This window comes from Muscardinus avellanarius (genome assembly GCF_963383645.1).
Source record: "Muscardinus avellanarius genome assembly, chromosome: 10".
Classification (NCBI taxonomy): Eukaryota; Metazoa; Chordata; class Mammalia; order Rodentia; family Gliridae; genus Muscardinus; species Muscardinus avellanarius.
The window spans coordinates 13,891,625-13,916,686 of NC_137796.1; the positions used below are offsets into that span (position 1 = coordinate 13,891,625).

The 25,062-nt window shown below is 42.6% G+C and overlaps 1 protein-coding gene across 2 annotated transcripts in view; it reads right to left on the reverse strand.

Annotated features, from left to right (window-relative positions):
• Window positions 1-2,539: 2,539 nt before the first annotated feature.
• PHLPP2 (PH domain and leucine rich repeat protein phosphatase 2) overlaps window positions 2,540-25,062 on the reverse strand; it is a gene marked incomplete at both ends in the record, with an annotated part of 83,178 nt that continues 60,655 nt past the window's right edge. For both annotated transcript variants that reach the window (XM_080702165.1, XM_080702164.1), the window contains 9 exons: window positions 2,540-3,691; window positions 6,310-6,541; window positions 8,320-8,514; window positions 9,296-9,406; window positions 10,947-11,077; window positions 11,464-11,626; window positions 15,519-15,719; window positions 17,635-17,790; window positions 20,162-20,257. In XM_080702165.1, coding sequence (XP_080558291.1) covers window positions 2,540-3,691; window positions 6,310-6,541; window positions 8,320-8,514; window positions 9,296-9,406; window positions 10,947-11,077; window positions 11,464-11,626; window positions 15,519-15,719; window positions 17,635-17,790; window positions 20,162-20,257 — 2,437 coding nt within the window. The remainder of the gene's footprint in view (window positions 3,692-6,309; window positions 6,542-8,319; window positions 8,515-9,295; window positions 9,407-10,946; window positions 11,078-11,463; window positions 11,627-15,518; window positions 15,720-17,634; window positions 17,791-20,161; window positions 20,258-25,062) is intronic.

Here is a 25,062-nt window from a genome sequence, read left to right on the forward strand (position 1 = left end):
TTGAGAACCAAGACTCATACAGAGGGCAAGATCTTCATCGTGGAAATCAGCATCCTCTGCCCCCTAGAACACACCTGTAGGTAAGGTGCTGGGATGATGACGCTAACCGGAAGACAGGTCATGGGCGTTTGTTGCCAGCCCACTCAGAAAACACAAAGTCTATAAATTACCTCATGGGTCAAAGTAGTGTGTACTGTATTTTTGGTAATGGGCTATGGCCTTTTAACCCTCTGTTTTAATACAGAGCAACTACAGAAGAATGTAAATGGAAGGTAATTGCAAAAAAAAAAAAAAAAAAGCTTCAGTATACCCTATATTAAAGGCTTTCAAAACAACTTAATGGTTTCCTGAAAATAAGTCTACCACACATAAATACATTTGGGATTTCACAGTTCTGTTGACCTTACTTTTGGTAAGGTCACCGCAGAACTGGGTTTTGAGGCAGTTCAAATAAATAGGGTGGGAAACAAATAGAAGACCAGAGTAGGGTGGTTCACAGATAAAGGACAATTATTATGACTGTACTACTAAAGTGGTGTTTTCCCAAAATAACTTTCATTTTTAGATAATATCGCTATCCTATAACCCAAAGGTTCTGCTGTCTGAGTAGGAAGATGTCTTACATCACCCATCACTATCATCTTGGATTTCTCCTTTTTCTTTTTCCCATATAAAAATAAAGTGGCAACACACTCTTGTTCCCATCTTTTTAACAGCACCTAAACTTTATGAGAGCTACCATGTTCCCCACTTCAAATCAAAGACCTGAGTTCTGTAATTTTCAGCAGCTGACCAGTAGTTTGACAGAAGGAAGTCAAGTGTTCCTGATGATTTGGGGACTCAAGTTCAAATTCTTGAGGGGCTGAACATCAGGCAGCCTGCAGGGTGGTACAGAACCCCCCAGGAGTGCACCCCATGGACATATGCACACGGGTATTGGGACCTCTGAGAAGATGAAGACGTGAATATTCATGGACAGGTCATCTAGCTTCTGACTATTGCTTTGAACAAAAACTTCCAAAAAGAAAAAATCCCACAAAAGGATAAACATACACTTTCAAAATTATATTTAACATTTTGTTTCTGATTAAACAAATTAAAAACGGTTCTACTCTCTTTTCTTTTTAGTTGTGAAATGTTCTAAAACTTCACAGCATATTTCCCACTGGGTAAAATCAAGCAATGCCAAACTTTATCGGCATTAATTTTCCAAAGTAAATCTTCTGAAGTAAAAAGTGACAAAAATGCAGAAGGAACTGAATTTTGCTCGAATTACATGGAATGTGCAAAACAAAATCCAGGTTTTCTGTAAGCTTAGAAATTTCTCAACAAAGAGTCTTTTTTGTTGATATTGAGTCCAGTACTCTGAAACCACATAAGGTGAATTTTCAATTTTCAGAAGGGTACACTGTCACACATGGAAGATGAGCTCACAACTCACTTCTAACATTCTAGAAAACTATTTCTCTGCTCTAGAGAAGGAGAAGGAACACGTCTAACCCGTGAGCTCCATCCACCCCTATGTTCCCATTCAGCCTCTGTTTCAGAGTCATCTACCGTAACTCAAGGTTGCCGGACACCTGCGTGTCCACCTTGGCCCAGCCTACAGGAGGCTGGCTGCCAGCTCCAGCACATGTTAGGAAAGAGGCCAATCCCCAAGGGCCTACCTTGTGATCTGTGTGGATCACAATTCCAAGCAAGTGCCACATGTATCAAGGAGTGATTCTTGTTTTCTGATTTGGGGAAAGAAGGCTTAGTATTCACTCCTTCCCCATCTTTATCCCCCAAAGAAGACCCACTATCCCAAGTTTCTCAGGAGCATTCACAGTCTGACATCCAATGGTTCAATCCTGGGCCCTTCCGAGTACCCTCGGAGAAGGCTCCAACACCAAATTATCTCTCTGTCTATGGACAAAGGTATGGGGCTGCCTCTAAGAAGATTGGCTCGAGTGCAGATTCAAAAATAAAAAGTTCACAGTCAATGAAAAGTGCTCTCATTACATTGCATACATAAATTATCTGTGTGATGGGTTCTACATCTCCAATAGATATCATTTTGATAGGCTATATTCTCGTAGAGAAGAACGAAAAGCCATGTGACTAGTCACGTCACCCCCCATTAGTTAGTCTGAGGGATAAGGTGATTTTCTGTCACAGAGATCCATCAGCAGCAATTAGTAAAGGGAATCAACCTTCAGTTATTTCCTCCACAGAAGTAGTCCCTTTCCTGCCCAGGCAGGCAAATTCTCACAATGATCCTAGGAGAGAAAGGGTTAATGGCAGGTGGTAGGACTGATACAGAACGACATCTGCCTTCTTCCCAGGAACCCCGGGAATCCGATGCAGGCTAAATGTGAAACTTAACACTGATGGTGGCCCCGGCTCGTGCAGAGCCAGACCCTGGTAGCTCTCCCCTTTTTTGGCTCCAAGTTCTACCCCACACATCTATGATTAGAAACGTAGAGGCAAAATGCCTCTGGAAGGGTCCCTTCCCTAGTACCACACACCCTCTCCCGTCCGTGCCCGCGGAGGGGCAGGATCACAGCGCCGTGTCAAACTCCTCCGGGGGCTCGGTCCGCTCCTCGCCCCTGGGCTCCGGCTCCGGCTGGCTCTCCTGCCGCTGCTTCATTTGCTCCTTCACTTCCTCCTCCAGGTCACGAGGCACAACGAACTGGTCCTCCGGCTCCAGCTGAGTGGGGGCAGCAAAATAGCCCGTTTTCCTCTTGGGAGCTTCTGTGGCCACTTCGATGAGGTTCAAGCTGTCTTCCAGGGGCACGACGGAGCCATTGGAGAGTTTCTTTCCGTAGAGACAGGAGGTGGAGGGAGACTTCTGCAACTCCATCCTGTCCTTGCTCACTGGCACAAGTGTGCCACCATTCACACTGTTCTGCCTTCGGATCCCCAAAAACAGCCCCCTCGTGTGTTCCTCAGGACAGGGCACGGGACTCTCTGTAAGAGGCGGCGCGCTCTCAAGATCTCTTCCTCGGCAGCAGTGGATGTCTACTTCCACTTCCAGCTTGCTGCCATTGGTCATGACCCCTTCCACGGGCTGGTCGTCATCACTGTCCAGGCCGTTGTCAGACTGATTGCTGGAGAAGGTGGCGCAGGAAGGCTGGCGCTGGAAAACCCCTGCGGCGGGGGCCGGGTGGAGGCTGCAGCGCCGCTCTGGCCGCGGGAGCAAGCCGGCCTCCAGGCCCACAGTGTTGTGCTCATCGGACGCGGTGGAGCCCACTTCACTGCTCACCTCTGAGGTGGACATCTCGCTGCTGAACTCGGAGGCGATGCCGCTGCTGGAGGAAGGAGTGGTGGGCTTGGGGGCGTCCTTGGCGGTGCTGGTTGAAGCAAACCCCACAGGACCTGGGAGGGTGAGCCCATTCATCTCACAAGTGCAGCCTTCCTCGCCAATGTTCAAGTAAACCACCATTGCTCCCACGTTGTCCTGACAGCCATAGCTCTGTGCTAATGTGCACAGCTTCTTAGCAGCTGCTAATGGGTCTTGTACATGACGCACTGCACTGACAGCTTCTGCATATGACAAGTGTTCCCACAATGCTTTGTTTCCCAGAATCAACAACTCGTCTTGAATGGTAAGTGGAGTGGAAGATATATGGGGCTTAGGGAGGATCCAAGGGTAGAGGTATGTACAGCCCAGCATCCGGGTGCAGCAGGTTACCCCGTTTACTTTGTTGTCCTAGAGATGAGCAGAACACAAATTTTGAGAAAGAAAAGCAATAGATGTGCAACTTCATCTTTCTGTCTTTCTTTCATTTGTCTTCCCTTTTTTTTCAGTACTGGGGATGGAAGCCAGGGACATTCTACCTCTGAGCTACACCTCCAGCCCTATTTTTTATTCTTTATTTTAAAACAGGGTCTCACTGAGTTGTAGAGGCCTCACTAAGTAGCTGAGGCTGGCTGTGAACTCAATCCTCCTGTCTCAGCCTCCCAAGTACTGGGATTACAAGCCTGCGCCACCACGCCAGGCACAACTTCATCTTTCTAGATCCCCATGTTTTAGGGACCTATAATAAAGCAGAATATATATGTTACATGATTTGTCCTGGGATCAGTGTAATCTTAAATGTATTTTAAAATAAATATAGAGAATTCCACAAAGACAAGTACCATGTAGTGATTATATCAAATAGTTAAAAAAGACTGAAGTTAAATCTAAGTAAAATAAGTGACTAAAATGGTGCCGCCATCTTAGAAGATACTTGTTCTAACATGAATTAAGGGCAGGCCTCTGCATGCCCTTAACTAGAGAAAAGTGTTACAAAAACAAGCAGAACTCTCTTTAATTCCTCACCACTAGCACCCTCAGAGAGACTGGGACTCAGAAGCAACACTAAAAATGATTTCTCATTGAAAAGCACAGTTGGGACTGACAGGTTTGATTTGCAATGAATAAAAGAACCTTAGCGGGCGTGGTGCTGCAGGCTTGTAATCCCAGCAAATGCCCTGGGTTCAATCCCTAATACAATAAAAGACACCCTCCCAAGGAAAACCTAAAAAACATTATCTAAATTTTATAAAAAAGAGTAGTCAAGGCAGGCATGGTGGCAAAGCTTGTAATCCCAGTTCTTGGGAGGCTGAGAAAGGAGGATCAAGGTTTGCAGACAGCCTCAGCTACTTAGTGAGGCTCTCAGCAACTTAGTGAGACCCTGTTTCCAAATAAAATATTAAAAAAAAAGTTCTGGGAGTATAGTCCGGAGGTAGAAAGCCTCTGGGTTCCACCCCCAGTACCACCAAAAAAACAAAACAAAAAAACAGAATAAAAATTAGGGCTGGGGGTGTAGCTCGGAGGTAGAATGCCCCTGGTTTCCATCCCCAGTACCAAAAAAGAAAAAAAAAAGAAAAAAAAAAAGTTGTCTTATCTTTCATTGTTTTTATGAAAGACTTTCCTAATTATCATAATTCTAGATTCCTAATGGCATCAACTACATTGTAATACATGGTGGCTTTATACTTCCTTGGATGATATCTAAGTACATTATCTATTACATATGCAGAACTTTTGACAAAAGAGGCAGCCCAGAAATTGACCCACAGAAACATAGTCAGCTGATATTTGACAAAAAATAAAAAGCAACACAGTGGAGAAAAATATTCTTTTTGATGTCCAAAACAACTGGAAAAACATACACAAAATAAAACAGTCTAGACACCAAACTTACACTTTTCACAAAAATTAACTCAATGATGATAGAACTAAATGTAAAACTCAAAACTATAAAACTTCTGGGAAGATAAAACAGAAGAAAATATGGCTGACCTTGGACTTGGTAATAAATTTTTAGATTTAACACCAAAAGCATGACCCATGAAGGAAAAAGAACTGGTAAGTAATTTCATTAAAACAGAAACCATCTGCTCTGCAAAAGATGCTGTTTAGAGAATGAAAGACAACCACCAGACTCAGAAGGAATGTCTGTGAGACACATCTGACAGAACTTTTTCTAAAATATATAAAGAAACCTCTTTAAAACTAAACAGAAAGAAAAATAATCCAATTTAATATGGGCAAAAGATCTGAATAAAATTTTGCTGTGCAGTGAACAGTGTCCACATATAATTGCTAAAGTCTCTCTGAAAGCAAAAAGCAAATAGTTATGCTAATTTTAAAAAAGAAGTCCTATTAAATAGAAATTCTTTTTTTTTTTTTCTTTGCAGTACTGGGGATGGAACCCAGAGGCATTCTACCTCCAAGCTACACCCCCGGCCCTATTTTTATTTGTTATTTTGAAACAGAGTCTCACTGAATTGCAAAGGGCCTCACTAAGTAGCTGAGGTTGTCTGCGAACCGTGATCCTCCTGTCTCATCCTCCTGAATGCTAGGATTATAAGCGTGGGCCACCACACCCAGCAAACAGAAATCCTTGATGTATTGTTAAAAGAAAAGAACACTAGAGCATACTAAATCATATACAATATACAGCAGAAGTAATATTCTGGAAATCTGCATTTAGGGATATCAAACTACAGAAATCCTTTCTATTTGGAATAACAAAATATGAATTGGGAACTAACTAAGCAGGATAAAACACTCATTTTACTTCTTAGCTATTCATTTAAAAATCACAAATTAAGGTCTTCTTATTTCTAATTAATTTTACTTTTTCTTTTTGCTAATCACTAACTGCTCAGATTTTCTTCTATTACTGTTACCAAAACAAAAGGAACTGAACATTTATCCGTATTGTATACAACTTCTAAAGCAGGACAGGAAGAAAATGGACCTTCACTAACTACGCAAAGCAGGCTTTACCAGCTTTGGGGGAGTAAAAGTGACTGGCATAAAGCAAGATGCACCTCAGTTATGATGGCTTTCTGGTCCTTCACCCTTTGAGCCTCCTCTGGGTCCTGTTCCAGGCTGAAGACTTTAGAGAGGGGCACTGGCTTGCCAGCTCGGCACAGGACAGCTTGGCAGGTGCCAACATTGGCCACAGTCAGGCTGAAACTACTGGTGGGATCGGCCGTGTCAGGCCGGACGTAGCACAGGAGAGCAGAAGAGCCCAGCTTCTGGCCAGCCATTCCTAATTTCCTGTTTAGAAAGAAAGGAAAATTAAGACATGGTAGCTAAGTTGAGAAGCGGTGGTCCTTCATGCCCGCCCTGCCTTTTTACCCTGGGATTGGGAAGCAGCCTCTCTCTTACCCACCCACCTGAAGGCAGACTCTTATTACCAATGACAGTGGGGAAGTCAGCTTTACTCTCAGCCAACGGAGAAAAGAGCTTTTTGGGTCTTTTTAAGGGTTAGGGGACTGACAGTGCAGTTGTGTCTGCTTTTGTGTCTGATCAGAGACTTTCTATTTCAGGGGTTTTTCAAATTCAGTGTATCAGAATTATTTAGCCTGCTTGATAATGTTAGAGCACAGACTGCTAGGCTCCGCCCATGAAGTCTAAATTTCTAACAAGTGTCTGGTCTGCTGAGGATGCTGGCCTAGAAATACTTTGAGACCCACTCAGGTCAAAGTGCCTTAAGCCAGGCGTGGTGGCACACACTTGTAATCCCCACGGCTTGGGAGGTGGAGACAGGAGGATCACGCTGGTTTGAAGCCAGCCTTTCTGGCTTAAGAGACCCTGTTTCCAAATAAAAATATAAAATAGGTCTGGGAGTGTAGCCTGGAGAAGGGTTCCATCCCCAGTACCACACACACACACACAAAAAAAAAAAAACTTAAAAAAAAAGGATCATAATTCTCCTTGCATTTACTCCATATACATGGCTCCCATCTGCCCATACCTAACAGATACTATCAGAAAACTCTAGTTTCAAACCAGATCTGCCATTTACTAGTTATAGATCCTTAGAAGTTATTCTCTAAATTTATCTGATAACTATTTGCCTTGCTTTAATATTTGCCTTTAATAATTAAAGGTATAAGGTGAAAAATGCATGGTTGAAGGCCTGGCTCTTGAGCGGTGCTTCATAAATTGAGTTTCCTTTTACAAAAGCTTTATTTTGGCAAGTCTCAATTATACCCCAAAATCGATTCCTTGACCAACATCATGTTTTGTACAAAATGACCGACAAGACCAGCTCGTGTTCCAAACTGTTCCATTTCAGTCTCGATTATACAAGTTTACAACCTAACGTGTAAGATACTCCATTAGCTTCCAAGAGGTATTCGGTAGCTGAGGTGTTTACTGTGGAGTGGCTTAAGACTTTACTGAGGGCCTTTGCTGAGTAAACCCACAACACGTAAGTCTGACTGGGCTTGTAAACCTTTTACAGGCCATGACTCTTTGGAGAATCTTATGAAAGCTTACCACCATCATCCCCCTGAATGTACCAACACATCTATAAACACACAGCCTTTTGCACATTACTTCTAGGCTTCCCAGGTCCTCGGAAGCCAGGGTTCAACAAAGAAGGCACATGACTTCCCAGGCTCTTTATTTTTATTTATTTATTTATTTATTTATTTATTTATTTATTTATTTATATTTTTGTGGTACTTGGGGGTGGAACCCAGAGGCTTTCTACCCCTGGGCTATACTCACAGCCCTATTTTATATTTTGTTTCAAAACAGGGTCTCCTAAGTTGCTGAGAGCCTCACTAAGTAGCTGAGGCTGAATTTGAACCTGTGCAATCCTCCTGTCTTAGCCTCCCAAGAGGGTATTACAAGCACGTGCCACCATGCCACATCCGGCTTCCCAGGCTCTTTAAAGAGCCCACTCCCACACTCCCTGATGATACTGAGAGGAGGAGCAGGACCTCTCCTTGGTCCCACACTGTGATCTTGACCCCTGGTGCTGGCTTAAAGATTATTTTCTAAAAGTAGAGCTGAGTTAAGGATTATTCAACCCACCTGCTTACCTGTGAGAAACCAAGAAGGTGTTGGCCATGAAAACCACGTCAGTTGTTGACTGCTGTACCTCTTCCAAAAGCACATCTGCCATCGTACACTGCAGCAGGCGGGGGAGCTCCTCATTCCGGTCCCCATCAAACATGCCGTACACGGCTCCCACACCCTCTGCTAAGTTATCCAGAGCTAGCGCAGACACACATAACCTAGAACAGAAATACAAGAAACACGATCATTAAAGAAAGCTATTGGCAAAAGATTGCTCTTCAGGGTACATTCTTTTATAAAGTATTAATCGAAGGTGCAGAACAACAGTGGTAAATCTTAATTTATACGTGAAAAAAGTCCCTAGATAAGATAGTTGACAAGCTAAGGAAAGGCGAAATTCAGCCGTATTCATGGGCAGTGCCATCGAAGCCTGGAAGGGCCTTTCTACAGTACAGTACTATAGTGACTGAGGACTAGTTTTGCCAGTGTCCTCTGTCAATTTCAAAGCCCACAGACACACACCTGTGGTTGAAACTGGGTTTATTATTCCTTGCAGCAAGGGTGGAAGCGCTCCATGGAACGCTGGGGAGCAGAGGGAAGAGGGTGCTGCAAAGAACCTCAGAGAGGACACTGCTGTGGCTGGGCCGTTTTGGGAGGAGTACAAGGAAGCAGAGGATCAAATCAATTAGGGACTGTCAGAAAACAGGGCCGCCATACAGCTGGGTATCTCACTAAGTCTGATCAATAGCAAAGAGAAATTGGTAGAGGAGAAAGACATGTTGGGGGTGTCTGGCATTTTGTGGGCCACACATTCATTGGTTTTTGTCTTCCTCTGCCACGGTCTCAGAGGCATTCTATTTAATGTTGATAGTCTGTAATTTGTTTCTATACGACAGAACAATATAGCCTGGTTGTGAACGTGGGACCAGTTTCCAGATGGCCCTGGGGCTGATTTTTCCCCCCTTCTCCTCTCTTGGTCTCCATAGCCAACATACTCACTTATTTCTCTGTCCTGCCATCTCAGCAAGTCCATGGCTCCAGAACGTTGATATAACGGTAGAATCTGTGGTTGGCAAAGGTTTCTGATCAATTTTCAGGGTTGTGATATGGCTGTGAGAGGAAGACAAGATTAAAGTCTATTCTCTATTTTACAAAAACAATCTCAACAATAACATGCTTTTTGTTTCATTAGTGCAGGGGATTGAATCCAGGGGCATTTCCCTAGCACTATTTTACATTTTTGTGGCACTGGGGATGAAACTCAGGGACATTCGACCTCCGAGCGACACCCCCAGCCCTATTTTTTATTCTTTTTATTTTGAAACAGGATCTCACTGAGTTGCAAAGGGCCTCACTAAGTAGCTGAGGCTGTCTGCAAACTGTGATCCTCCTGTCTCAGCCTCCCGAATGCTGGGAATACAAGTGTGCACCACCAAACCCGGCTTTTTATTTTGAAACAGGGTCTTGCTAAGTAGGTGAGACTGGCTTTGAACTTGTGACCCTCCTGTCTCAGCCCCCTAAGTACTGGAATTACAGGCTTGTACCATCATGCCCAGCTTCTTCTTCTTTTTTTTTTTTTTTGGTGGTACTGGGGTTCCTGGAAACCCTTCTATCTCCGGGCTACACTCCCAGACCTATTTTATATATATATTTTTGGAAACAGGGTCTCTTAAGCCAGCGAGGCTAGCTTTGAACCAGCACGATCCTCCTGTCTCTGCCTCCCAAGTACAGGGATTACAAGGGTGCACTACCACGCCCGGCCTCCCAGCTTCTTTTTTGTTTTTGGTACTGAACCCAGAGTCATTCTAACCACTAAGCTACACCCTAACCCTTTTTATTTTTTTAATTTTGAAACAAGGTTTCCCTAAGTTGCAGAGACTGGCTTTGAACTCTGCAATCTTCCTATCTCAGCCTCTCAAGTACTAAAATTATATTACATGGCATGGTTGATAATATATTTTTATAGAATAATCTCTTTTTTTTTTTTTTGGTGGTGGTACTGGGGTTTCTGGAAGCCCTTCTACCTCCGGGCTACACTCCCAGACCTATTTTTATACTTTTTTTTTTTTTTTTGAAACAGGGTCTCAAGCCAGCAGGGCTGGCTTCAAACCTGCGCGATCCTCCTGCCTCCGCCTTCCAAGCGCGGGGATCACAAGCGTGCACCACCACACCCAGCTAGAATAATCTCTTGATAGATTAAGATGCATTTTCAGAAAAAAGTATGATGAACTTCAGTTCCAGTGGAAAAAAGAGAAAATACACAGATAGGAAGAAGAGAAATGGGCTAAAGATGGTTACAATTGATAGGACCTTTATGTTTCAGCCAACAGTCTATTTTAAGTGATACAACAAAGTCTTGGTATAAGGAATGAATTTGTGTTAGCTCTTAAATGTTGTAATAGGACCTGCACCACCTAAAATATCTATGACTGCCATGCATAGATAGCTGGGTAATGTATAAACAGACTGACTACTAAGTGGAGCATGCATTCATAACTGAGTCAAGGAATCAAAGAGGAGACTCTAGGGTCTCTCTGGACTAACTCATTCTGTTCCTTTAACTAGTAAAGATCTCCACAACCTAAAGAAAGCGCAAAGTTGGCTGGTGGCCTCACAACACATGTGGACTCAATTTCAGATTTTTCCCTACCTAAACATGTCCAGTGTCTTGTGTTCCAGAACGAGATTTGTATTTCCGGTCAGGTCAAGGTCTTGTAACGTAGCAGGCAGAGCCTCGGGAATTAGGATTTCTGTCAAGTCATTGCAACTTAGGTCTACAAACTAAGAACAGAGAAATCAAAAGAAAATACATCATAGTTCTTTATTTTCAGACATTCAATCTCCTACTATATACTCAAAGGGGAATTTACTTTCTTCCTAAGAATGAACTGAAGTAAGCATACTTGGATCGCACACTGAGTATATTAGAAGACGGCAGTTCTTCCTTATGAGAAGGAAATAATCTCATTCACATTCCTATTCTCTCCTTAGAAGAAAAGTGGCAGCTCTGGGCTGGGGATGTGGCTCAGTGCTGAAACGCTTGCCTAGCACATGTGAGGCCGGGGATTCCATCCCCAGTACCGCAAAATAAGAAACCAAGAAGAGAGGTACCCACTCACACGCCTGCTGTCTCCTCCAAAGGACAGCACTCCAGCATATCAAAGTACCTGGATCTGAGGCAACTGCAGGATTTCTGGGAAAATGCTGATGTTGTTGGAGTGTGCAACAAGGGTGTGCAGCCTTTTGCAGTTTGCTATGGTTGTGGGGATGGTTTTAAGCTTGTTGCCACTTAGGTTCAGTTCCTCCAATTGCTCCAATTTATTTAGTTTGCTGAAAAAAAAAACCAAAATACCATATTGCACCAAAAAGGAGCAGCTGCCAAGTTACTGCTACTTAATAGCACCCACAGACTACAGAAGACAACAGCCTGACCCCAGCCAGGCAACTGCTACATCACAACCTGACCTGACGCTGCCTCGCTATCCTTCCAGCTACTGGGACAGACTTCTTCCTGTCACTCGACTTACAAGAAGTAGCTAAAAAAGCACCGGTGTGCTGCTGAGGTCAGCTCTGATCCTTGCTTCAACACTCCCTACCTATCGGATGCTGGAAAACTAGTGTTAGCAGACCTCACCCGACTCAGCTACAGAAGACTCCTTCCAGGTTGTACTTTTAGGTACTGGTTCCTAACATAATTCATCTCCACTAAACATTAATCAAGTTCCTTTTAATCATATAGCACCCTGCTTGGGACGGTCATGCAAGTGATTCACCGCGCTCCTTTGCACCAAGCAACACTTCTGCAGGTAGGCAAGTTACCTAAGCAGCCTAACATCTTTACCTACGTTGTTACAAATTGCTGTGATTTTTTTTATTTATTGGTTCAAAAAATTTATAAAAATAAGCTGCTGGAACATGGGGAAAAGTTCAGTAAAAAATATGTAAATCACATAATATCGGCAATCTGAATTATAATTTTGCTGAATTTCCCACAAAATTCTTCAAGTGAATAACTGTTTTATGTATATTTTATATCCTACCTTTCTTATGTATCACAAATAATTTCTAATGCTAGAAAATTCACAAGTACTTTTTAAGAGCTAAACTTATAAAATTATTTTTTGTTGTTACAATAATATTCACTGCACCATGGTGGCACAAGCCTATAATCCCAGTAAATGGAAGGATGAGATAGGAGTATCACAGCTTCGCAGCCAGCTTCAGTAACTTAGTGAGACCCTGTTTCAAATAAAAAATAGAAAAATGGGTGTGGTGGCACATACTTGTAATCTCAGCATTTGGGAGGCTGAGACAGGAAGAGCATGATTCTTGGCCAGCTTCAGCTACTCAGTGAGGCCCTTTGCAACTCAATGAGACCCTGTTTCAAAATAAAGGGTAAAAAATAGGGCTGGGGGTATAGCTCAGAGGTAGAATGCCCCTGGGTTCCGTCCCTAGTACTGCAAAAAAGAAGGAAGGAAGGAAGGAAGGAAGGAAGGAAGGAAGGAAGGAAGGAAGGAAGGAAGGAAGGGAGGAAAGGAAGGGAGGGAGGGAGGGAGGGAGGGAGGGAGGGAGGGAGGGAAGGAGGGAAGGAAGGAAGGAAGGAAGGAAGGAAGGAAGGAAGGAAGGAAGGGAGGGTCAAGTCAAGTCTGGGGGTGTAGCTCAGAAGTAGAATGCCTCTGGGTTCAATCTCTAGTACCACAAATATAAATAAATAAATCTTATTAACCCTATTTCCAGAGATAATCCCTGATGACTTTTTTTTTTTTTTTGTGGTACTGGGGTTCCTGGAAGCCCTTCTACCTCCGGGCTACACTCCCAGACCTATTTTTACATCTTTTTATTTGGAAACAGGGTCTCCTAAGCCAGCGCGCATGGCTGGCTTCGAACCTGCACGATCCTCCTGTCTCTGCCTCCCAAGCACGGGGATCACAAGCGTGCGCCACCACGCCCGGCCTGATGACATTTTAATAAATAGTATTCTTGTCTTTTAAAGCATGAAACTGTTTTTTCTCAAATTTAAGAAAATGGTGGGGTTTTTTTTGGTGATACTGGTATTTGAACCCAGAGGCTACCTCTGCTCTGTACCCACCACAGACCTATTTTTATTTTTTACTTTGAAACAGGTTCTCACTAAGCTGCTGAGGGCCTTGCTAAATTGCTGAGGCTGGCCTTGAACCTGAGATCCTCCTGTCTTATCCTCCCAAATACTGGGATTACAGGTCTGTGCCACCACACCTGGCTGTCTAATTTACTTGTTAAAAATATTTTGCTGAGGTTGTCCTCAATCTTCCTGTCTTATAGGTTCAAACACCAGTATCTCTCTCTCTAACACACACACACACACACACACACACACACACACACACACTCTCTCTCTCTCTCTCTCTCTCTTTCCCTCTCCTCTTCCTCTTCCTCTTCCTCTTCTCCCTCCCTCTCCCTCTTCTCTCTCTCTCTCTCTCTCTCTCTCTCTCTCTCTCTCTCTCTCTCTCTCTCTCTTTCTGTCTTTAGTACTGGGAACTGAATTCAGAGCACTTTACCACTGAGCTATACCTCAGTCCTTTCTTGCAAAGTTTCCCAGACTGCCCTTGAACTTGCAATCCTCTTGCCTCAGCCTCCCAAGTAGTTGGGATTACAGGCTCATGCCACTGTACCTGGTTTATAACTTACATTTTTTACTCAGTAATATATTTTCATTTTCTTTTATGTGTTTTCATTTTTATATTAGCCTGCTTTTGATCCCTCCAACAATAAAAGTGTAATCAAATTAGGTGAGATTCATTAGTTTTAGAATAATAACCTGGTATTTATTACCCATTGGTTTCACAAACTAATATAACTGGTCAGTTGGGTCTATCACACTTTATATGAACACACTTGAAATTAACCTAATTAATTTGATAAAATTTCAGGAGATCTATCACATCCTGAAATTAAGATTCTACATTCACTTTTTAATATGCTTTTTTGACGCATTCTAATTATACATTATAATGAAGTTCTGAGTAATAGAAACATAGCACTTTATTTTTTTTGTTTTGTGGTACTGGGGATTGAACCCAGAGGCATTCATTCTACTTTCACGCCACATCCCCAGTTCAATTTTATTTCTTGATGAAAGTCTCCCTACTTGATGCAGCTGTCCTCGAACCTGCAATCTTCCTGTCTCAGCTTTTTAAGACCTGGGATTACAGGAGTGCGCCACCAAGCCTGGCTCACACAAGCACTTTTTTTTTTTTTTTTTTGCAGTACTGGGGATGGAACCCAGAGGCATGCTACCTTCGATCTACACCCCCCAGCCCTATTTTTTATTCTTTATTTTGAAACGGTCTCACTGAGTTGCAAAGGGCTTCACAAGTAGCTAAGGTTGTCTGCAAACTGCGATTCTCCTGTCTCAGCCTTCCAAATGCTAGGATTACAAGCATGCGCCACCACGCTAGGCTTTTACACAGCACTTTTAAAAACCACTGTTTGAACTCTTTCAATGAAGTAACCTAGTTGATAATGTTCAAAAAGTTATATATGTATATATATTTTTGTATGTATAGTACTAGAAATTGAACCTATGGGTGCTAAACCTGTGAGATACACCCCAGCCTTTTAGTGTCTTGCTAAGTTGTTAAAGAGTTTAAGTTGCTAAGGCTGGTCTCAAACCAAGGATCCTCCTGTTTCAGCCTCCCAAGTATTGAGATTACAGGCAGTGCCATAACGCCAGGCTTTAAAAAATTATAATTTTTAAATAATTAAACTTGTTTTTTAAATTTTATAATATTTTAAAGAGAATTAATAAAGTTAGAATAAAAAACTATAATTTCCAGCCAGGCTTGGTGGTGCACACCTATAATCTCAATATTTTGAGGCTGAGACAGGAGGATTGAAGGTTCAAGGCCAGCCTCAGCAATTTAGTAAGACCCTGTTTTAAAATTTTAAAAATAGATATAGTGGTGCCTGCCTATAATCCCAGTACCTGGGAGGCTGAGACAGGAGGATCATAGATTCAGCTGCAAAAAACAAATAAACAAACTAAAAAAAAAATTTTAATCACAATTTCCCTGGTTACTGACAATAACTAAGTACAAACTACTAGAGGCAATTTCTCTCTGGACTAGTGAAATCACAGCAGAAGTAACATAGTTAACATAAAAGAAATATAGTTAGCTATATTCAGTCTGACAAATGCAGAATTAATGTTATGATCTAAAATTATTACAAAGGCTTCATTCACCTTGCGGGGAAGGTCTGTAGCTGGTTGTTTGCGAGGTGCAAGACGCGCAGGTGTGGGTGCCCGATGAGAACAGGAACGCACTGATCTGTCAGGAGGTTGCTGGTCAGGTAAAGCAGCTGTAGCACACTCAGACTCTCCTCCCCAGCACAAGCAGAAGGCAAAGACTCCAGACTATTTGCAGATGCATTCAAGTATCTGAGACTGACAGAACACACAAAGACCATCATTTTCTTTGTGTTTACTTGTTGCCTTCTTATATAGTAACCATCATGCCCTCTCTCAGTATGGAATGCTGCCATTCCAAGCCCCCAAACTAAAAAAAAAAAAAAAAAAAAAAAAAAAAAAAAAAAAAAAAAGCAGTTTTCTCCAATTAAATCTATCCAAGACAGGTGTGGGGCCCCATGTTTATAATCCCAGTACTTGGGAGGCTGAGACAGGAGGATTGCAGGTTCAAGGCCATCCTCAGCTACTTAGTGAAGCCCTCCACAATTTAGTGAGACCCTCTTTCAAAATAAAAGATAAAAAATAAGCCAGATGTGGTAGCGCACACTTGTAATCCCAGAATTTGGGAGGCTGAGACAGGAGGATCACGGTTCACGGCCAGCCTCAGCTACTTAGTGAGGCCCTTTGCAATTTAGTGAGACTGTTTCAAAATAAAGAATAAAAAATAGGGCTGGGGGTGTAGCTCAGAAGTAGAATGCTCCTGGGTTCCACCCCTGGTACTGCAAAATAATAATAATAATAATAATAATAATAATAATAATAATAATAATAGATAAAAAATAGGGCTGGGAGTGTAGTTCAACAGTAGAATGCCCCGGGATTCAATCCCCAGTTCTGCAAAATAAATAAATCAATAAATCTATCCAACCCAAAGTTCCTCTTACTCATTTTATGCGAGCACAGTGGAGAGGAATGATACATGTGTGGCTGTTTTCTCAGGCTTCTGGAGCATCTGGATTCTAACTAGCTTCATCTTTATCCTCTATGTGCTTACTGAAAGAAAGTTGTTGAGTACCACATGTTCACATACATCTGAACTACAAGGATACCCTTTCTACCCAATGCAAAAGCTGAAAACTGCCCAAGGAAGCTGTATCTGGATGTTGTCTTAAGTATATTCACTTTTTTTGCAATGAAAGCCTGAACCTTTCCAAACTGTTTAAAATCACTTGAAGTAGAAGAATTCCTAAGTATTTGATGGTTATTTCAACTTCTAGTTAGATATGGCTGGGCATGGTGGTGCATGGTAATCTCAGTGCTTGGGAGGCTGAGACAGGGGGACTGCAGGCTCCAGGCCAGCCTCAGTAAATTGGTGAGGCCTTCAACAATTTAGTGAGACTCAATTTTAAAATAAAACATAAAATAAGACCAAGAGTATAGCTCAGAGTTAGAATGCCCCTGGATTTAATCCCCACTAATACACACACACACACACACACACACACACACACACACACACACACACAGTTACTACTACCACTGTCATATTTTCTTTTTTTTTTTTGGTGGTACTGGGGATGGAACCCTTCTACCTCTGGGCTACACTCCTAGACCTATTTTACATTTTTATTTGGAAACAGGGTCTCTTAAGCCAGCAAGGCTGGCTTCGAACCTGCGGGATCCTCCTGTCTCCACCTCCCAAGCGCGGGGATTACAAGCATGCGCCACCACGCCCGGCTGACACTATCATATTTTCTTCCATAAAAAATATTTTCTTTGAGCCTGGTGTGGTGGCGCATGCTTGTAATCCCAGGATTTGGGAGGTTGAGACCAGAGGATCAAGGTTTGTGGACAGCCTCAGCTACTTAGTGAGGCCCTCCGCAACTCAGTGAGACCCTGTTTCAAAATAAAGAATAAAAAATAGTGCAGGGGGTGTGGCTCGGAGGTCGAATGCCCCTGGGTTCCACCCCCAGACCCGCAAAAAAAAAAAAAAAAAAGAAATCCTTCCATAAAAGTGGGTGGGGCCCACTGAGTCTTCACCCACAGTTGGATCATCAGGTGAGCGGTAAATACGGTCTCAAAGCTCACTTCAACGACAAGTCAACCAGTGCATTTAGACAATAATTCTGTTCTTCTGAAAAATAAATTTTTTTTTAAATCCTCTAGTACTCACTTTAAGGCCTTGGAAAAGAGGGTGTCTGGCAGCCTGGAGAGAGCGTTGTGCTGAATGTCCAGCACTTCCAAGGGGATGTGCTCCGCCAGCGCTGGAAGGCTGTGCACGTGATTATGTCCCACCATCAGCTTCCTAAGACTCAAGCTACTCAGAATTCTAGGAGAGCACAGAACAAAGGAACAAGTACTTTAACTTTTCTTAAGTATGCCCTGGCTATTTAATTAAGTCAATCAACGCAGAGAACACCTTGTTTCTGGGCTGCATAATCACCAGCAGTGCCTGAGCTGAGAAAGCAGCCACGTGTCCCCACCACTCACGCGGACGTCACTAGGCCGTCCTCAGAAGAGCCAACTCCATGAGGACAAAACAACTCATTTCTAGAATAAAGCCATTTAGGTTTTCCGTCTAGCCAGAAACAAAGTCTAGATAATATTCATCAATGTTAATGTTAGTTTATTTATTAACTTAAACATGCAATCTATTAATAACTTGGTATCATAAATTCATAACAAAAATCCTTAACAATAAAAAGTATTATTTATCAAGTGCACAGCATGTGCTAGGCCATTTAACATTGCAATTTGGAAAGATTAAGTGACTATGATTTGCCAATGATCTCACACTGAATAGTAAATGGTGCAGTCTGAATTTAACTATGGTCTGCTTCCAGAGGTTATGTTCAGATCCACTATGTTATAAAACCTCTAGTTTAATTTAATTAATTTATTTATTGTATTGGGGATGGAATCCATGGACCTTTGACCCCCCAGGCCACACCCCAGACCTAATTTATTTTTTATTTGGAAACAGGGTCTCCTAAATGGCTGAGAGCCCCATTAAACTGCTGAGGCAGACTTCAAACCTGCAATCCTCTGGTCTCAGTCTCCAAAGTACAGGGATTACAAGAGTGTGCCACCATGCCCAACTTCTAGTTTAATTTTAAAGACTCCATAGGCACACATTTTACATTTCTGTGCTTTTGAACATATGCTAACTACTTCCCAGTACCTTGCCGAGCACCACGCTTTCCCCCGCCACCTAGAGAAATCCCTTCCCCTGGTAAACGTCAATCAGTGCTCTTCACCAGAATGCACTCAAAGCTCTCCTGAAATTTTTTTTCTTTCTTTCTTTCTTTTTTTTTTTTTTTTGTGTGTGTGTGGTACTGGGGATGGAACCTAGGGGCAATCTACCTCCAAGCTACACCCCCAGCCCTACTTTTTTCTTTTTTTGTGTGGTACTGTGGTTCCTGGAAGCCCTTCTACCTCCAGGCTACACTCCTAAACCTTTTTTAAAAATATTTTTATTTTGAAACAGGGTCTCTTAAGCCAGTGAGACTAGTTTTGAACCTGCACAATCCTCCTGTCTCCACCTCCCAAGCACGGGGATTACAAACGTGCGCCATTACGCCTGGCCCCCAGCCCTATTTTTTATTCTTTATTTTGAAACAGGGTCTCACTGAGTTGCAAAAGGCCTCAATAAGTAGTGAAGGCTGGTTGCTAACCACAATCCTCCTGTCTTGGCCTCCCGGATGCTGGAATTACAAGCATGCACTACTATGCCCGGCTGAAAGCTCTTCTGAATTTCTAAAACAACTTGTACAGCGTTGTGATTAAGAAGAGTGGCTCTGAGCCGGGCGTGGTGGCGCACACTTGTAATCCCTGCGCTTGGGAGGCGGAGACAGAAGGATCGCGCAGGTTCGAAGCCAGCCGCGCTGGCTTAAGAGACCCTGTTTCCAAATTTTAAAAATGTATAAAAATAGGTCTGGGAGTATAGCCCGCAGGTAAAAGGGTTTCCAGGAACCCCAGTACCACCAAAAAACAAAAAACACAACAAAAAAACGAAGAGTGGCTCTGCAGCAAGAGGGACTACATTCAAATGCAGCTCCCAGTGCTGCCTAGTGAAGTGCCACCACTGCTTAGCTTCCTCGTTTCTAAGGTGAGGATGACAGCACCTGTATGCTAAATTTATAAAGGATGAGGTAAGATCATAAAAGTGAAGGTCTTAGGACATTACCTAGCCTATAAAAACTCATCCTATAAAATTTACTACTGCTGGGCGTGGTGGTACATGTCTATAATTCCAGTACTTGGGAGGCTGAGACAGGAGAATCACAGGTTTGAAACTAGCCTCAACATCTTAGTGAGATTCTCATCAACCTAGCAAGACCCTATTTCCAAACAGAAAATAAGGCTGGAGGTATAGCTTGGAGATAGAATGCCCCTGGATTTAATCCCCAGCATCACCAAAAATAAAATTAACTACTACTACTATCACATCACCAACATACACCAGCAACTCCTGGCACATTCTGTCATCGTTACCTGCGCACTCTTGCTGAGTTTCCAAGGGGCCAAGGCCACGAGGCACCAGGCATCACCTGTTCCTTACACATCACACTGCCTCAGACTCAGTAGGCCCTCAGTATTTATTCACTGAACAAATAAAAAGCAAACCAAAACTAGAAACACAAACATATACACATGTAAACACACACATATATGTAAGATATGCATTTATGCACACATACCTCATAGGAATCTCTGTGAGAAGATTATGGCTCACATCTAATATTTCTAGCTTCTTTGCTTCACAAGCCCAGTCAGGGACACACTCTAGTAGGTTTCTGTAGAAAATAAAAGAGCATTTAAATCACAAGTCATGGCTCTGAGCTTAAACACCCAAGGGCCAGGGGCTGAAGGCTTAGTGGCCCACTGTGCCACTCCTGGAAGGTGGCGGGGCCTTGAGGAAGAAATTTAGGTCATGGGGTGTGTACTTGAAGGGACACAGGGACTCTGCCCCCTGTTCTCTTTGTTTTCCGGCTGCTGTGAAGTGAGCAGTCCCCTCCACCACGTGCGATGCCATGACATTCTGCCTCGCCGTGGGTAATCTCTGGAACCAAAATAAATCTTCCTTCCTTTAGGTTGTTATCTTAGGAATTTTGTCACACTTACACAAATCTAATATACAAGTGAAACTCATTTCACTAGACTCTTAATACATCTGTTAAACAGCCTGTGAAGAAAGGCATGATGGCGCATGCCTATAATACTTGGGAGGCTGAGACAGGAGGATCCAGGTTTATGGCCAGCCTCATCTACTTAGTGTGGCCCTCTGCAACTTAGTGAGACCTTGCTTCAAAATAAAGAATAAAAGCTGGGTGTGGTGGTGCACGCTTGTAATCCCCACGCTTGGGAGGTGGAGACAGGAGGATCATGAAGGTTCGAAGCCAGCCTTGCTGGCTTAAGGGACCCTGTTTCCAAATGAAATATAAAAAAAAATAGGTCTGAGTGGGAGTGTAGCCCAGAGGTAGAAGGGTTCCATCCCCAGTACCACCCAAAAGAGAGAGAGAGAGAGAGAGAGAGAGAGAGAGAGAGAGAGAATATAGTGCAGGCCTTTGCAACTCAGTGAGACCCTATTTCAAAATAAAGAATAAAAAATTGGGCTGGGGTGTGTAGCTTGGAGAAAGAAAGAAAGAAAGAAAGAAAGAAAGAAAGAAAGAAAGAAAGAAAGAAAGAAAGAAAGAGAGGGAAAGAAAGAAAAGCAAAGGTTCTGCTGTGGCAGCCGAGTGAAGGGAACACTTCACCTGAAATAAACCTAGGCAAGCTCCCTAAGAAAGATGGCATCTGGGTTAGAAGAGTGCTGTACTCGATCTCATGAGAAGAGGACATTCCCAGCAAGGGTACCAACATGAGCCAAAGCAGACAGGAAAGAAATGGTGTAGTAAATAAGAGAAATGTTTTAGGCTTCTGCTTAGATGACCAAAGAGATGATGTCAAAAGCTGAAACAGACACATGACAAACAAGTCAAGGTGGGCTGGAGGGAAGAAAACTGAGTTTAATCTTCACATACCTGATGTACCTGGGGCTGTGCACATCCAAATACCTAGCATGGGACTGGACGTGTGGGCCTGAGGCAAGAAGAGGCCTGGGCTGGAAGTCTGAGTGACACTGACACACACGTGCAGCTGGAATCACTGGGAAGACTGTGCTTACTAAAGACAGACCCCTAAGGATAACTGACCTTTAAAGGGCTGACTGAATATGTATAAGGGAAACATGGCCAATATGGCATGAAAAAAATCAGATTTTACTAGCCAGTTAAAGAAACAGTATGTTTGAAGAAAAAGAGATACTTGTATCAGGCACAAAAAAGTTCTGTAAGAGAAGCTCTAAAGTGAGCTGTTAGTGGGATAGAGAATGAGAACTGAGAAAATTCAGCCAACAAATGCAAATAATTTTTAAGAAGTTTGCATAAGCCAGGCCTAGTGCTACAGGCCTATAATCCTAGTTCCTGGGAGGCTGGGATAGGAGGATCACAAGTTTGAGGCCAGCCTGAGCAACTAGTGAGACCCTATTTCAAAATAAAAAAATAAAAAGGTCTGGGGGTGTAGCTCAGAAATAAGATGGCCTTGGGTTCAATCTCCAGTATCACACACACACACAAAAAGGGGAAGAGTTTGCAGCAGCTAGAGGGGTTGTGAGATAAATTAATTTTTAATTTTTTTTTTTTCCTTTGGTGGTACTGGGGTTCCTGGAAGCCCTTCTACCTCTGGGATACACTCCCAGACCTATTTTTTATACTTTTTTATTTGGAAACAGGGTCTCATAAGCCAGCGCGCGCGGCTGGCTTTGAACCTGCGCGATCCTCCTGTCTCTGCCTCCCAAGCGCAGGGATTACAAGCGTGCGCCACCACGCCTGACTTAATTTTTAATTTTAAGACAGAAGCCAGGCACAGTGGCACACACCTGTAATCCCAAAACTTGTGAGGCTGAGACAGAAGGGTTACAGGTTCAAGGCTATCCTTAACAACTTAGTGAGACTCTTAGCAACTTATCAAGACCCTGTTTCAATAAATAAATAAATAAATAAATAAATGCCAGGAGTGGTGGCACACTCTTGTAATCACAGCATTTGAGAGGCTCAGACAAGGAGGATCCAGGTTCACAGCCAGCCTCAGCTACTTAGTGAGGCCCTTTGCAACTCAGACCCTGTTTCAAAATAAAAAGAATAAAACATAGGACTGGGAGTGTAGCTCGGAATAAATAAATAAATAAATAAATAAATAAATAAATAAATAATTTTTTAAAAAAGGAAGCCAGGTGCAGTGGTTCATGTCTGTAATCCCTGAACTTGGAAGGCTGAGACAGGAGGATTGCAGGTTCAAAACCAGCCTCAGCAACCTAGCAAGACCCTGTTTCAGAACAAAAATTAAAAAGGGTTGGGAGTAAGCTCAGAGGTAGAATGCCCCTGGGTTCAATTACCAATACAAAAAAAAAAAAAAGAGTTGAGAAGGGAGGGAGAAACAAGTGTGAGTACAGAATGAAAAGAGAGAGAAGACTGAACATGCAAGTCAAAGCTGAGGACGGGTAAGTCTACACAAGTTCAAAGGGCGGTAGGAAACCAAGGGAAATTACTCAGGACAGCCCTGTTTTCTCAATGCAGTAAGAAGCTAAGCTCCAATGTGGAAGGGGCAAGAAGAAAGCACAGCAATTTAGAATAGATGCAGAGGGCACAAGGAGAAGCTGACAGAGAGAGGACCAATGAGCTTAAGATGGGTGGAAAACTGTGATGTTCAGTAGTGTCCATCTGGATGCGATTTTCTTTAGCAATGATCATGCTGAGTGGAAAAGTTAACATGCTAGTAATGATCCATGCTGGGATTTTTTTTTTTTTCAGTGCTAGGGGTGAAATACAGGGTTTTGGACATGCTAAGCAAGCTCTCTCACCCCTAAAAAACACCGCAGACCTTTTAAAAAAATTTTGAGTCGGACATGGTAGCAAACACCTGTAATCCCAGTATGTGGGAGGCTGAGACAAGAAAATGGCAAGTTCAAAGACAGCTTCCAATACTTAGTGAGTCTTTCAGCAGCTTAGCAAGACCCTGTTTTAAAATAAAAAAATAAAATAGAATTGGAGGTGTAGCTCAGAGGTAAATGTCCTTGGTTGGGTTCAATCCCCAGCACCACACATGAACTTTTTTTTTTTTTTTTTTTTTTTGAGAAAGGATCTCATTAAGTTGCCAAGAGTGGCATGGAACTTGAGATGCTCCTGCCTCAGCCTTCTGAGTAGCTGGGATTTCAGGATGTACCAACAAGCCCAGCTCACATGGTTGGAATTTTTTTTTTTTTTTTTTTTTTTTGTACTGGGGATGGAACCCAGGAACATTCTACCTTCGAGCTAGAGCTATACCCCCAGCCCTATTTTTTAGTCTTTATTTTGAAACAAGGTCTCACTGAGTTGCTAAAGGCCTCACTAAGTAGCTGAAGCTGTCCATGAACTGTGATCCTCCTGTCTCAGCCTCCCAAGTGATGGATTACAAGTGTGCGCCACCACGCCCTGCTCACATGGTTGGGATTTTGCTAGGAAAATATAAAAAACAGATGGATGGAAAGGATTCTAAAAAAATAAAAGCTTAATGATAAGGATATTAAAGTGATAGCAAAAAGAAATTGGATGTATTTGGCATCTCTCTCCCTCTTTCTTTCTTTTTCTTCCTTGTTTATTTCTCTCTCGCTCTTTTCCCTTCCTTCCTTCCTTCCTTCCTTCTTTCCTTCTCTTATTGCAAAACTGGGGATTGAACCCAGAGGAATTTGACCTTTGAGTTATACCCCCAACCCTATTTTTTATTCTTTATTTTGAAACAGTATCTAACTAAGTTTCTGATGGTTTTACTAGGCAGCTGAGGCTGCTCCTCCTGTCTCAGTCTCCCAAGTACTAGGATTACAAGCATGAACCACCACACCCTGCTCTATTACCTCATTTAATCTTTGCAAAAACCCTGCCTGTCCAGGGCCTCCCTTCTGCCCTTGACCTGCTCTGAGGACTCTACACTCACAGCACGTGGGATGCTGCCTCTCACTGCCTGTCTGACTGTTGACCTCTCCATTGAACTGTAAAACTCAACCACTGAATCCTGAATTCCTAACATAGTGTCAAAAATAAATGAAAAAAGAATACAGGAAAGAGCCAGGTGTGATGCCACATACCTATAATCCCAGTACTTAGAAAGTTGAGACAGGAGAATCACAGGTTTGAGATTAGACTCAGCAACTTAGTGAGACACTCAGAAACCTAGGGAGACCCTCTTTCTTTCTTTCTTTCTTTCTTTCTTTCTTTCTTTCTTTCTTTTTTTTTTTTTAAGATTTAAAGTAGTTTATTAGAAAGACAGAAATACAGAAAATAGAAATACAGCTCCATACCAGACAGGCATGGAGGGGTGACTCGAATGAATACACCCGGGAGACCCTGTTTCTAAACACAAAATAAAACAGGACTGGGGTGTAACTCAAGAGGTAGAACGCCTCCTTAGCTTAATCCCAGTATTGAAAAGAACAGCAAATATCATTTATGTTTATTTCTGACCACCAACATAAGTAATAAAGTCTTGATTATAATTGACAGTTCTCAAAAAATCAGGTCAACATGGG